Genomic DNA, 14,124 nt, shown 5'->3' with positions numbered 1-14,124 from the left:
GGGCCTCTCCCAGAACACTACAACGTTTGTTTATTTGTTGGGGGGGGGGGGGGGTTACCTTTTTTTTAATTTAATGAGCATAAAGCTGTCCCTGAAGACACATACATTTTGATAAAAAAAATACATTTCTGCTTAAACACTGCATATTTTTCAGACATTCATTTTCAGAATTGAACAATTACGTGGCTTGAAGTTTAATCAATCAGTCAATATAATGTGATTTTTATACTTTATACAGTTCAATAGATAAATAAAGATGTGTTATTCCTCTCATTTCATCATAACACGTAGGCCTGGCCGACAGGAAAGAGCAGTTTATTTGTTGACTGTACACAATGTTGTGTTGGTCACACTATAGAATGATTTATTGCTTGTGTTTAAAGACAAGAAACTTAAAAGAAAAATCGCATACTAAATCTCAATATTGGTCTAAAAAAAATAATACTAATAATTATAATTCGCAATTAGATTATTTTCCCAAATCGTTCAGCCCTATTATCTATAAATAGCTATTGATAGATAAACATATAACTAATATGGAAATGTCCAGTTCAAACTCGTTCACTTGAAGTGCAAATATACATTTACAATATATTTATATGGTACTTTGCAAATAAACTGCAATCATTACAAAAAAATAAACAAATTAAATAAATGACGACTCTTCTCACTCTTGTTCACAGGAAGTCCTTTCGCGCACCGAGCATTAAACCAACTGAATCAAATCGAACGACTCGTTTTACTGAGTGACTCAAAAGAGTCTCAAAAAAAGAGTCAAAATTTTCTTCACGAGCTGTGACAGTGGCAGATATGCAGTCTGCACAATGTTCGACTACTGCCAGGCAATAAATTAATTGTTTATCTAATCTTCTTTGTTTACCTCCAAACAGGAGAGAGAGAGAGAGAGACACAGACACAGAGACACACACACACACACACACACACACACACACACACACACCTTTAAGAAAATACTTGTGTTACATACCCGTTACCGACTCAGATCTGGAATGCTCTTCACTATCTGAATCCTCTAGCTGGTCATCACTGGAGCAAAGAATGGCACACATTTAAAATATTACATGATACAAAATTAATAAGTGCACATTTGCCTTTGAATTGAAAAGAAACTGTTTTAATTGCCATGACTTTATTTGTGCATGTTCAGATGCGTCCCTGCATGTATAGGTGTTCTCCTTTGGGTAAGTTTACTGCATTGGGACTGTGAAAGTGCGTATATTAACCTGTCTCCCTCCAGCTTTGGGAGGTCCAAGCAGGAGGAGGATTCTTCTAGCCAGGACAGAGTCGGCCGCCGTGACTCCGTCAACATCTGCTGGCTCTGTTCGCTCCCACACAGGATCAGCTGCCTCAAGATGGCGGGGTCGTAAGGGTTGATCTCAAACTTCAGGTGCACCTATTCAGCAGGAGAATCAGCCATTCATCACAATAAATATAAAGCAATGCTGGTGTTGAGAAAAAGAAAGGGAAAAATACAAGCAATACGAGCAAATTTGCAGATTAGCGCTGGTCAAAGGATCCTATTTTAACCAATATTGCACCGTTTTAATATTAATTGTTATACAAAATAAGCCATTAAGTGCTGAAGCAGTGTAATAACTTTTTTTTTTTTTTTTATGTAAATTGTTGGCTAGCTCCCTCGCTTGCAAACAAATAAAGCTTTAGCACCGATACTGCCTACTTTGCAAAGCAGTGAAGGTTGTTGTGATGGCCTCTTTAGAGGAAGAAAAAAATAGGGCTCGGCTGGATACTCCATGCTGCTTCTACTGTAGTATCGGGTCGTTCACAAACGATTCTATTCTTTTGAACGGCTCTTTTGTAGGAACGAAGTGAACCAAGTCTCGCTGGGTGATGAGACGTTTTGGTTTTTTTTCCCCCCGTTGTTTAAGTTGCCGTCTCCTCCACTGTTTTCCCCTCCCCAATCACACCGGAACCATGACACGCCCCTTTTCTGGCATGTTCGTGACATCGAACGCGAGATGCCAGAAAAAAAATGCCCTTTCACCTGGTAATGGGAAAGGTGTCAATTGCCTGTTTCTACCGTGTTTAAAAAAAAAAAAACTGGGTATACCCGCTAATTTGAGTGTAAAAACGGTATTGGGTGGCATTTAAGCGGAAAGTGGCTGCTTAAAACAAACAAAAAAAATCTGTTTTCAAATCAACTCAAGACATTGAAACGATAGAATAGAAGGGTAATTTATCGAGTCGAACCTTCATCATCTTGGAGACGTCCCAGATGCAGATCTTGCCCCGCTTGGTGGCGGCCGCGAGGAAATGGGGACAGCTGCCGAAGCCGTAACAGGCGATCTTGTCGGAACCGTCGGCGCCGCTCGGGAACTGGGCCGGGCTGGTGGCCAGCGTCACGGACAGCGGCACGTTTTGGGTGTGCTCGCCCTTTACGAACGGACAGTTGGGGGAATGTCGCTCATGTTCAGACCTGGGTTGGGAGCGACAGTAGAGATGTTTAAAATGAGAGGCTCAACTCAATCTTACTAATGACAGTGTGGGATTTGGTAGCTCGGTCTGCCAAAAAAAAAAAAGTCGGGGAAACCGGTGCATCGCTGAACTTTATTTCGACACTGATCTTTACCCCAGAGAAGTAACCTGCGGGAATGGAGAGACTCACCATGGCTCGTCCGTGGGCTCCCAGCAGACCAGACACACGCTGCAGGTGAAGCACATGGCTCTGTCGTCACCTGTAGAGGCAGGCTTAAGGTGGACAGGAGAGAGAGAGAGGATGGCGAAGGGTAAAATGTACAGAATCAGGAAAAAAATCACAACGGCATAGAAACAAAGTGTAAAATCCTTCAGAAATCTAAAGACTGCTGCGTGCGCTTGGATGGTGGTTGGATCATTAATTTTGCTGGTGCTAAATTTTCAACAAGGTCACATTTTCTGGAAAGGCACAAGTTAACCACGAGTATTTAACATACCTGTATTGTGGGGTCAAACCTATACAATCCACTACACAAGCGGGAATATGTGTATAGATAAAGAGAACACCGAGAGTCTACCTGGTGGTAAAATCCTGCTTGGGCCATGGGGTCGGGCTGAGCCCATCTGTAGCCCGCGTGGGGCCACGACGTGAACGTCTCCCTCCTGTTGGCCTCGCTGTACATCAGTGACCTGGAAGGCAGCGGAGGACGTACTAATCAGGTCATACCCAGGTCTTCAGTGACATGCTTGTGTTGTTCATGTGTGAATGATTTGAGGGAACTCTTTTGCGGGTGTTTCCTTCAAGTATGTTTTGAAAGTCTGATGATGGCACAGGTTAAAAAAATAAATAAAAGAAACAGGTTTGAATACGCAGATTTTAACATGAAACTATCAAATGGAAATATGTTTTGTACTACAGGCTCCCCACCCACTTAACTGTTACCATTGCAGTACTCTACCAGCCCACTGACCTGTCAACCGAGCGCCCGGGGCCCACTCCCAGCTCGGGCCTGGCACTGCACAAGAGGTAGGAGAGCCGGTCCATGATAGACGAGGCGACGGACAGGGCAGCCACGTTCTGGTTAATCTTCTTCAGCTCATTGACCACGGCGCCGGCAACCAACTTCAGCACGTGGTGGGGTAGATGGAGGGTCACCGTTGCCCACTGGATAAAAAGGAGAAACGAGAGAGAGAGAGCGAGAGAGAGAGAGAGCATGAGAAAGTGGCGTAATCCGGTCAAAGTACTCTGACATTAGACATTTACCCATTAACCCTCATGTTATCTAACCTTTGTTAGAATTTCAAAAATAAATATCTCCTAGCAGCTGCCTCCACATTGTGAGAATCCCCTCCCACCCAAAGCAGAAAAGCTACCAGGGAGGTGGGTGGCAAAGTTAAAAGAGAAATCCATCACTGGGGGGGACACGTTGTTTGTTACAGCAAGAAGAGTGAGGACTGCACCAAAGGAAGAGAGGCCTGGGGTTTGATAGTGCAGAAAGTGCCAGTACAAGCACTTAGGTTGCCAAACTACATTGGACTTGGCAGCTGAACACCAAAGAGTGAAGGTGAGAGAGTGTAAGTGTGTGTGGTGGGGGCGCAAACGTTCAATATCAGCTTAAATGTTTTGGTTTTTTTCCCCCGCCTATTTTAGCACCAGTTATAACACACACACACACACACACACACACACACACACACACACACACACACACACACACACACACACACACACACACACACACACACACACACACACACACACACACACACACACACACACACACAGCTTTTGTCATACACGTGTCAAAGAATTTGGGGAAACTTCAGGGAGAGAGTTCCAATTTGGCATCCAAGGGCAGCCTCAGTATGAAGACTGCTGTAATACGGTAGCAGGGGGAATACCTGAGGGAAATTAGGAGGTCACTTTGTAGATCATTCAGCCAAAGCAGAATAAGAAACAAAAAAAAAAAAACAAAAAAAAGGGTCTCTCCCGCAGAGTGAGTTCTGAAAATAATTGGAACGTAGCCAATAGGGATATGTTCTGCTTTGATTACAACACAAGTGCACAAACTTAGAATAATGATTTGGATGTCAGGAGATTACTACAGCCTTGTTAGGGAAAGAAACCCAAAGACAACTTTATTTCAATATGGATTTATGATTTGCTCATGAAAATATTAAAAAAATCAATACACAAAATAAAAGTCTGCCATCCAAGGTGAGAAGAATCACTTTCACAATTTCATCAAAAAATGATTCCAGCTGACCATTTGCCAAAACAGACTGATGTGCTTTGGGTTGGCTAAAAAAATGGACTGGTTGTGAACAGATATCTCCATAAACCCGCCGAGAAACCTGGCAGTCTTGGAAGACTTTGGCAATAATGGGGGTGATTTATTCCAAAAGTAATTCTCATAGAATCACTGCCAACGGGAAGGCAGAAAGAGAGGGGCACCCCTTTTCACTTGCTTCTTGGCAGCCCAAGCCATACCAAGCGACATCAATTTGGAGAAAAACAATGAGGGACGACTGGATAGATCAGGGTTTGGGGTGGAGAAATTTCCTTGCGTAATTCAGTGTGAAAGCATGGTTTTAGCGCCAGAGTGTGGAAACGTTAAACAACTTTAATTGCATTTTCCAACACCATTGATTCCACTTTGGATTGTGTCGGTAAGCTACTTTCCAATGGATTTATGAGACTAGATGGTGGGCAATGGGATAGGAGCTCTGCTTGTTCCCCCTTCCCAGCTGTGGCTATTAATATTCCAATGAAGTCTGTGTGTGCCGCAGACTGCAATCAGGTCTCATATCTCAGCACTGCTGCTGCTGCTGCTGCTGCTGCTGAACAGGAGGACGCTTATGCACATTAACACAGAGAAACAAATTTATCTCTCTCGGACAAAACCCACGGAGAAACTCTGCCAAATTCAAATGAGAACCGGTGCCCGTCGTGACAAACAAATCAACCTGATAGCTTGAAGGCAAAATTGAGGTGAAAGAAACATCGCAACAAACTCAGAAATCCCATTAGCCTTCCAATTTTATGTCTCCAAAGTAACAAAGGGAATCCTCATTCCACGAAAACCCCTTTGAGTTGTATTCTTATTTTGTGCCGCGTGTCTAACATGGGCACTGGCCAAGACAAAACAGCTCATGGCTCAGAATTTAAGCATGATCATACTAGTTTCTTATTCAGCTGTATCTGATGAAGTGGCAGAGATTACCTGTCCCATTGACAGAAAAATAACATTTAAGAAGCATAAACAAACAAAGCCCATTACCGATCACAGGAAAGGTGTGTGACTCACCTTGGCCACTTTGTGATTGGCTGCCGTCTCGTGCGAGGTATTCTTCAGGCCTTCTTTGAGCTGGGTGATGAAGAGGTCATAACCCTCCGTGTTGGACACATCAATCTTCTCCTGACATGCAGAGAGCATCTGCTGCGCCTGAATGCACAAATCACAGACCCCCATTCAAAATCAGAAAACAAACGCTCAATATGTGGTGGACCCCAAAAATATATATAATAATACTTTACAATAAAACAAAATGTTGCATGAACAGCGCTTCAACAGGTCCTTCGGGATCCCAATTTAAGGAACAAGAAAGCTGAAATGAATTTGACATGAGTGTAAACCACTGGGGGGTGGGGGGTAAGTGAGCCGTGGGCAGCATCAACCACCAGGAAGGAACAACCTTAAAGTCCACCCACCTAGCCATGCCTAGCTGGGGCACCATCCCAGGTGCCTCTTTTAATAATTTCAAAAAATAAATTAAAGCAAATGAACAGTTTGGTCTAATATCGCTGATGTGCTCTTGTGCACTTTAAAACCCCTAACCGTCTAGACATTGACTAATGATTGGGCCGGTCATATTAAGCAACAGACTGCTGAGACAAAAACAACTAACTCTGATGGTGACCTTTCGTTGCAATCACATCTACTAGGGCTCTACTAATGGCTGGTAATGCGATGACACAAAGAACATGAAAAACAAAAATAATAAACACAAAGAGTCTGTAGAGATGAACATAAAAGGAACCATAAAGGGTTCTTTGGAGTGACGCGATATATTGAGACCTCAAAGAACCTTTCAGACCAAGGTTTTTAAAAGGACCATTCCTTTGAATGTGTTTACACTCCTTTTCTTAGACACTTGCATTGTATTCTTTGTTTAATTGCCCTCGTAGCCATGCACCCTCACACTATGGAGAACGGTTATTTACTGAATTTAAGCCGTCACTTACCATCCAATAGCTCAAACAATAACTAAGGACCAAAATAACAATGAGGAAGATGAAGGATCTGTTCAAAAAGGTTCAAATGTTCTCTTCAGCAACACACATGTTCAAAGAACTTTGAACGTTTACCCCTTTGGACCGCATTTGAGCACAGTGAGAAGTTGCATCAGAGTGTTAAGTTTCTCAATAGTAAAGCATTCAGAGAGGTTGTGCCATTAAAAGTTGTAAATGATGGAAGCCAACATTTTAATCAGACCTGGGTTGAAAATTTGTGCACCTATTCTTTAATACTCTACAAAGCAATGCATGTTATATAAAAAAAATATATATATATAATAATAATTTAAAAAAAGAAACTGCCTTCTGAATTTTTAAGGACTACAGTCCTATACAAAAGAAAGGGTCTATGAACTCACCCCACTTCAGTCTGACGATGCAAGTCACACAACTCACACATCTGGTTAAATTAGGTGTAGCACAGCAGTGTGCAGTAATTTGTCTCACGGGATCACATCACTCAACGCACCATCCCTGCCAAAAGCACAGATTTCCTCTCGCTTCCAAAAGCATATCTTCTGAGGAAATGATCAACTTTTGGACTTAATGAAATATAGAATGCCAAACATTAAAAGGACTGGGGAGTGGAAAAAAATGCTGATTTCAGCAGTCCACTAGATTGATTTTCAATTCTAAAGTTATGCAAGTTCAGCAAGCAAAACTAAAGGCTGATAATGGCTGGGTCGCACGCACGCACGCACACGCACACACACACACACACACACTCTTCAATTTAGTGACGTCAGCAGTTTGACGTAATTTTAATATCTAATTCAATTATAGTAACACTTCTGTTACAATACTAAAAGACAAAGTTATAATTATATATCAATGACAATAATATATCAATAGTTATATTCTTACGATGAATAAGGGTCTTATTTTCAAGTTTGTAACAGGAAGCCACACCTTGACAGCAGTAAACAGTAACTAATAAAAACAAAGTGTTAAAAAGTGGAAGTACAACTTCGCGCCAAAGCTAATTGTTACTTAGGCCGTTTGCAACATATCTAGATACGTTCAAGCTCTCTGTGGAGTAAACAAATAGAATTTTTAGTAGTGCTGTCGTGTTTGGTGTGTGCGCCATAAAATAGCGCTGTACGATTTTGGAAAATAATTGAATTGCGCTTTTATACACTTTCGCAATATTGCATTTGTGATTTAGTACGCAATTTTTTTTAAGTTCTTTATCTTCTGTATTATTCAGTAAATACAAGCAATAAATCATTCTATAGCATGACCACCACAACACTGCATACAGTCAACATATAAACTGTTCTTTCCTGTAGGTGACGCCGACGTGTTATGATGAAATGAGATGAATTGATGCATTAATTGATATGAATAACATATCTAACTATTGAATTGTAAAAAGAAAAAGCTTCAGAGTAGAACATTTACTGATTGATTTAACTTCAAGCCCTGTAATTGTTCAAATCTGAAAATTAACATTCGAAAAAATATTCAGTGTTTCAGCAGATCTTTATTATTTTTTACAAAAATGTTGTGCGCATACGTCCACATACATGGTCTTTGTGCACGCAAGTGAATGAGCTTTGTCCGTGCGCTGCTCTATGTGCTCTATTTTTATTGTCCCTGCAGGCACTGGGACAGGCATTATGCTCATTAAATTAAAAAAAAAGGTCAAAAATAAAACAAAACACAACAGACACAGTGTTCTGGAGGAGGCTCCGTCCGGATTCTACAGGTTTTCTGGGCTCTGCCAGCTGCACATGCACCGCAGTGCGGGACAGAGCACCGGGTCTCACCGGGGGGCAGCGCGAGGTTCGGTAGGCTTTTCTATCTAATTCCTTCTGTTTAATAAGTATATTTGATCATATGTTAATATACATTTTAAATCAAAGTTTCGGCTGCCATGCCAACACATGTATGGTGAAAAAAAAGAGAGCTCGTAGCTACCCTCAAAGTCACACTTGTGGTGGTAGCCGACGGGGGAATTGCCGTTTTTGGAATTCGCCTTGAACGCACCCTGCGCTCAGAGCGCGCCATTTGCCCCAAGAAGCCTTCTGAGCAGAGCTCCGCTACTGGAACAGGGTCGCATCGCCGATCGGTCTTTATTTGTGGCAGGCTTGTATTTGTTTATGTAGACCACGCACCCGGCATTTATTAGGGGCCTGGTTTTATATTTGCCTACCGGTTAACATTTGTGGAAATCCGGTAACCAGATGGCATTGAATTCTTGGAAGGAAATGGCGCTGTCTCTGTCCAAAGATTTTGACTATTTCAATACCCCACGACTTTTTTTTGCAATGTTTACACCGACAATCAAGAAAATCAGGACTGTATATGAAAAAAAAAAAAAAAACTTGCACTGACTACAATAGATATACATGCATTTACCACCAAATGTTAATTTTACTGCTCTTTTCTTGTTATTCAAATACTTCCCTGTAATGTTTACAGTAGTTCTTTCAGTTTTCCCAGGTGGTTGGTGCACATCGCCCCCTGTCTTTCAGGAGGATATCGCCACGACATCTCCACACCACTGTGTCTACTATATACGCTTGTGTCTCTGGCAGTGCAGTGCGCACGCTATAACGCCGCCATTGCTTGCGGCGAGTATAAAACAAGCTTTACTGAGAAAAGCGTCTAAACACTGTCTTACAGACCAATTGATTTCGAGGCAACTTCTGAGTGAGTCCAAGCATGATAGGTTACTTAAGAGTTCAAATTGGTGAAATTACCCTAGGTGACATGCAAGACTCGCTGAAATCTAGTTTGTACACGTGATGTCACCCATCAGCCAGGCACTAATTTAGGCTCTACATGAAACTAATTACATAGCTCATGTGACACATGCTTTTTTTATTTAAATATTTTTTAATTAAGAAATTTAGTCTATAGCGTGCCAAGTTGAGAAGTAATTGATTTACGAACAAAATCAATCTTTTTGAATTCCCCTGCCCCAAATCTGAGTTTATAATTTAATATTCAGATACTTACATCCTTCCGGGTGTTCAAATAACCATGGCCCTCACTAGTGAAATTACAAGTTCTCATTCGAGAAATTGTTCTCATAATTGTTATTATTAAATAAATGTAAACAGTGCTTGAATGACAATGATGGGGATCTCTCTATACATGACTTCCCAATGTATGCATTTAATTTCAGGTCATTTAAGTTATGCTTGCATTTAACAACTACCAGAAGGCCTCAGGTGGTTCTATCTTACCTCTGTGACGGGCAGTTCCAGCTGGACCATGTCCTCAGGCTTGGGCACAGGAGGCTGCAAGGCCGTGTCCAGGAGAAGGATGCCGTTCAGGTCCTTCCTGCATCCCACCGCGTAGTCGTCGACAAAAAGCACCTTGTCTACCGCAGGGAAGTACTGACACCTGACACGACCGCCGGGTTTGGCTGGGGGGTGGGGGGCACCAAAAAAAGACAAGGCCTAATGTCAGAGATGTTGGAGGAACAAGGTTTGAGGGACACTGGATATCTTTTACATTGACACTCAATGCTACTCGACACGGCACGGTAAACTGGTGGAGCTAGAAGCATGCATGTAGAACAGTACTGTACTGGGAACCAGAGCGACAGAACTTTTGTGTTTGTTTATTATATTAGATGTGCATCCCCTCCAACAATTAATCTTTTTCCAATGTAATTTATTCACCACAGTATTAAATCCTCTTTAAAGATGAAATAATATATTATGTAATTGTTTGAACAACAGGCGCTATGGTCCTTGACATCCAAAGTTGACTTGATGCTTAAACGCCTTCTTTCATCGAAAAGGCTGTATCAGAGCTAGACAGTATGATCCAACAGCATCCACAGGTTACCCGGAGGCAATGACAGTATGCCTGGTATTTACAGTCAACACGTTCCAACTCAGAGAAGAAAAAGAGATCCCCACCCTGAGGTCTAATGCCCTTCCTTTATTTGGAAGAACAAAACAAGTTCAGAAAAGCTTGAGTATAAAATATGTTTTAATAAATGGCCAATGGCCTTTATTTAGTGTTAATCATGGCATGTCGAAGTCAAATCTCAAGAAGCTGATATTTTTAGGCTTTTAATTATTTAATCACTCAATGTGAATGACCAGATCTAGAATTTGTTAAGTCTATAAAATGATTGACATTAGATCCAAACCAGGATAATAATGCACAAACACCAGTAACTTATGGTGCATAAGATGCTCTAATTATGAAGCCAAGCATTTTACATTGCGCTGATTTGCTGTAAGCATTATATCGAACACTATCTGAGTTACAAGGTCAGCAATGACAAATTTAACATTGAAAGTCAAATATTTTCTAATATCAAAAGAAAAGGTTGAAGAATGGAAGAAAATGAAAGCAATGCAAACCATGTATTAAAAGTGGTATTGTACAACCTTGTAGCAATCTTTAGACTCGTTGATTAGATAATCAATAGCATATCTGATGCATTTCTCATTTTTGCCACACATACACAGATCAGCATCTAAGCTTAAAGGAATTCAACAAGAAAGCTAGCTTATACAGTGATATTTCGATACTTGTAAAATATCCCATATGGTGGCAAATATTGTGATATGCGATATTATCGAATTGTTCCTGCAAGTTCCACTATGAATTCCAATGTGAGAATCGTGAGCCCAAATATTCAGAATAAAGCTCCCGCCGCCTCTAAGAGAACAAAGTTTGCATGACTGCCATGTCCTCCCAATGGCTAGCTTGAGTAAATCTGACTCAATGACCTGGCTACAATCTACTGACCAAATAAACAGTGATACATTTCCTTTCCCAAATTGTGAATCAAAAAAAATAAAAAATAAAAAAGCCAGGCAACATCAAGCAAAAAGCCAATCACACCCTTGTATTTTTAAATGAGTACACGCTTTGTTGCGTTCAAAAATAAGGAATTTGTCTTGGTAATAGTTGTATTCAAGTGCCCATATATACAGAATATACAAACTGCTCTTTGCACAAGATGAGACCAGTTATTAAAAGAAAGGCCCTGACTGGGGCAGAAACGAAAGTGAAAGTGGGAGTAATACAAGTATTGACTGGGTATAAATATATATGAATATATTTGGACATTTCCGAACATGATAAATAATATGTAAACATAGTCTGGACACGGCAAATAAAGGAAGCGGTTAAGTCCAACTGCTCCTTAGGCTTAGGCTTGACCTGGCAACCTCAGTCAGTCGGGGGAGATGTTGTGCATTACTGTATATATGACGTTGTTATAAACATCTTGTTTTTCGGCCTGGTACTGTGTGTGTGTGTTTCATTTTATTTACACACACACACACACACACACACACACACACACACACACACACACACACACACACACACACACACACACACACACACCATGGCCTTTTTTCCACCAAGTTACTTGTTGATACAGAGGTTTATTGTTGATATTTAGGTGTACTTTATATGCCCAATTTTCCCATACATCTACTAAACCAAGTGAATGCTGAACCTAAGCTTAAGAAACACAGCAACTGACAACACTGTTAAAAATTAAAATCCAGTGTCTTAAGATGTGTAACTGTGAACGTTGTACACTGGTGATGCATGTGCAATATATTGTAAAGGTATTGTGATCACGTAATAACGGACTTTTCATTTGTTATCTTTATGTATTAACGTTGTATGAATTCAATAATAACAACCTAAAAATTCGGAGCAACTCAACCGTTGTTATCCACAGTACTGTAGTCATTTTTATCCCTCCTGCAGAAATACCCCCAATACATCGCACTACAGGCCATCTTGCATTATCTATGCGAGGTTTTTTTTTCACCCGTTTAAAGGTTTTTATTCCTTTGCTCCAAGTCTTGTTTTTTCTTTTTATAAAACGTCGTTTATAAGCCTCAGCAAAGCACTTTGAATCACCCTTGTGTATGAAATGGGCTGTCCGATAAAGCAGCCTTTTCACCGGCAACAAGCCTTTTTAACCGATCCTGTGCATAGCTTTTCTTTTTTTTTTTTTTTTTTTTATTATCTTTTTTTTTTAACAACGCGCGTACAATACACCGAACCTCCCCGAGACAAATCCCTGCCTTACACATCCAAAATGCACTTTCCCGAATGAGGGCATTCTGACACTGATTCCCAGGATAATGCCGGGCTAGCTCGGTTAGCTCTGGCGCTAGTTCCGCTGGGATGGGACGGCGGTTGACAGCAGCCCAACTTACACACAGAGAATCCCCCTCACGGCAAGCTAGCTTTTAGCATTAGCTTAGCCCGGGCGTGTGACCGTTGACACCCGGGTGTTTTGAGGTTCAAAAAAAAAAAAAAAAAACCCCCAAAAAAACACAACAGAAAACAAAAACACATCACTCACCGTGTAACGCCGACGCCTGCAGCACGGCCCCCGACGTGCCGTCGATCACTTTGATGCTGCCCCGACTGGTGACGGCCAGGACGGCGTTGAGGGCCGGGTGGTAGGACAGGCTCCGCAGGCCCTGCTCGTCGCAGCGCAGGCAGCCGTCCCTCAGCACGATCCAGTCCGAGGAGGAGGCCGAGGACGAGCCGGAGCCCGGCGAGGCCGCGGCCGCCATCTTTCTTTAGTTTTTTTTTTTTTTCTCTCTCTCTCTCTCTCTCTCTTCTCCTTCCTTCCTTCTCCTTCTGGGTGTGTTTTTAAGGGCTCGCCGGTGGTTTCGGGTAGCGCTGTCGGGGGATCTCGAACGGCGAACGGCCGGCTCTGCCACCACCGCCGCCGCCACCGACTCCTTCAGCTCAGCGGCTTCTCGTTCTCCTCCTCCGGGTCCCGCCGCAGCCAGTCACCATCTGCACCGGGACAACTCTGTCAGATGGACGGCGGCTCCGCGGAGATCGCGGGGCTCCGCCGGGTCTCGCGAGATCGCCCCGGCAACGCCGCGACAGCGACAGCGACAGTCGCGCGGCGTTCGGCTGCGGCGCGGGACTCGGGGAAACGCAGCCTCCTCCTCCTCCTCCTCTTCCTCTTCCTCCTCCTCTTCCTCTTCCTCCTCCTCCTCCTCTTCCTCCTCCTCCTCCTCCTCCTCCTCTTCCTCTTCCTCCTCCTCCTCCTCTTCCTCCTCTTCCTCTTCCTCTTCCTCCTCCTCCTCCTCCTCCTCCTCGGAGCGCAGACCGAACGGAGTTTTCCGGGCTCGCCGGGGCGACGGGCCTGACGTCACAACAGCCCGTGAACGGGTGACCCGGGGTTGTTATCTGGAGACGCGTGCCGCCCCGGCCCCAGCGACGCCGTAGCCGCCGCGTGGCTCGTGGGACTCGCGTTCTCGCAGCTCGCGCGTCCGATCCGTCCAGCGCGCCACCGGCGGTTGAGTGGGCAGCGGAACGGCCGATTTGCGGTTTGCGCCGGAATGCAGCGTTGGCCGAGTGGGATTCTGAACCGTTGGATCCGAACGGGGGGCGTCAGGAGTGGC

General features: G+C 43.0%; 1 protein-coding gene across 3 annotated transcripts in view; it reads right to left on the bottom strand.

Annotated features, from left to right (window-relative positions):
- birc6 (baculoviral IAP repeat containing 6) overlaps positions 1-13,503 on the bottom strand; it is a 148,882-nt gene extending 135,379 nt beyond the window's left edge. For all 3 annotated transcript variants that reach the window (XM_080016188.1, XM_080016189.1, XM_080016190.1), the window contains exons 1-9: positions 13,062-13,503; positions 9,946-10,127; positions 5,763-5,900; positions 3,426-3,619; positions 3,033-3,144; positions 2,645-2,727; positions 2,230-2,455; positions 1,245-1,414; positions 989-1,047 (exon numbers count right to left, since the gene is read on the bottom strand). In XM_080016188.1, the coding sequence (XP_079872314.1) occupies positions 989-1,047; positions 1,245-1,414; positions 2,230-2,455; positions 2,645-2,727; positions 3,033-3,144; positions 3,426-3,619; positions 5,763-5,900; positions 9,946-10,127; positions 13,062-13,278 (1,381 nt within the window). In that variant the 5' untranslated portion in view covers positions 13,279-13,503. The remainder of the gene's footprint in view (positions 1-988; positions 1,048-1,244; positions 1,415-2,229; positions 2,456-2,644; positions 2,728-3,032; positions 3,145-3,425; positions 3,620-5,762; positions 5,901-9,945; positions 10,128-13,061) is intronic.
- Positions 13,504-14,124: the final 621 nt, after the last annotated feature.

The sequence above is a fragment of the Zeus faber genome (assembly GCF_960531495.2).
Source record: "Zeus faber genome assembly, chromosome: 16".
Taxonomy (NCBI): domain Eukaryota; kingdom Metazoa; phylum Chordata; class Actinopteri; order Zeiformes; family Zeidae; genus Zeus; species Zeus faber.
Note: the sequence above shows the minus strand (reverse complement) of the source record. Positions and strands in the feature narration are given on the sequence as shown.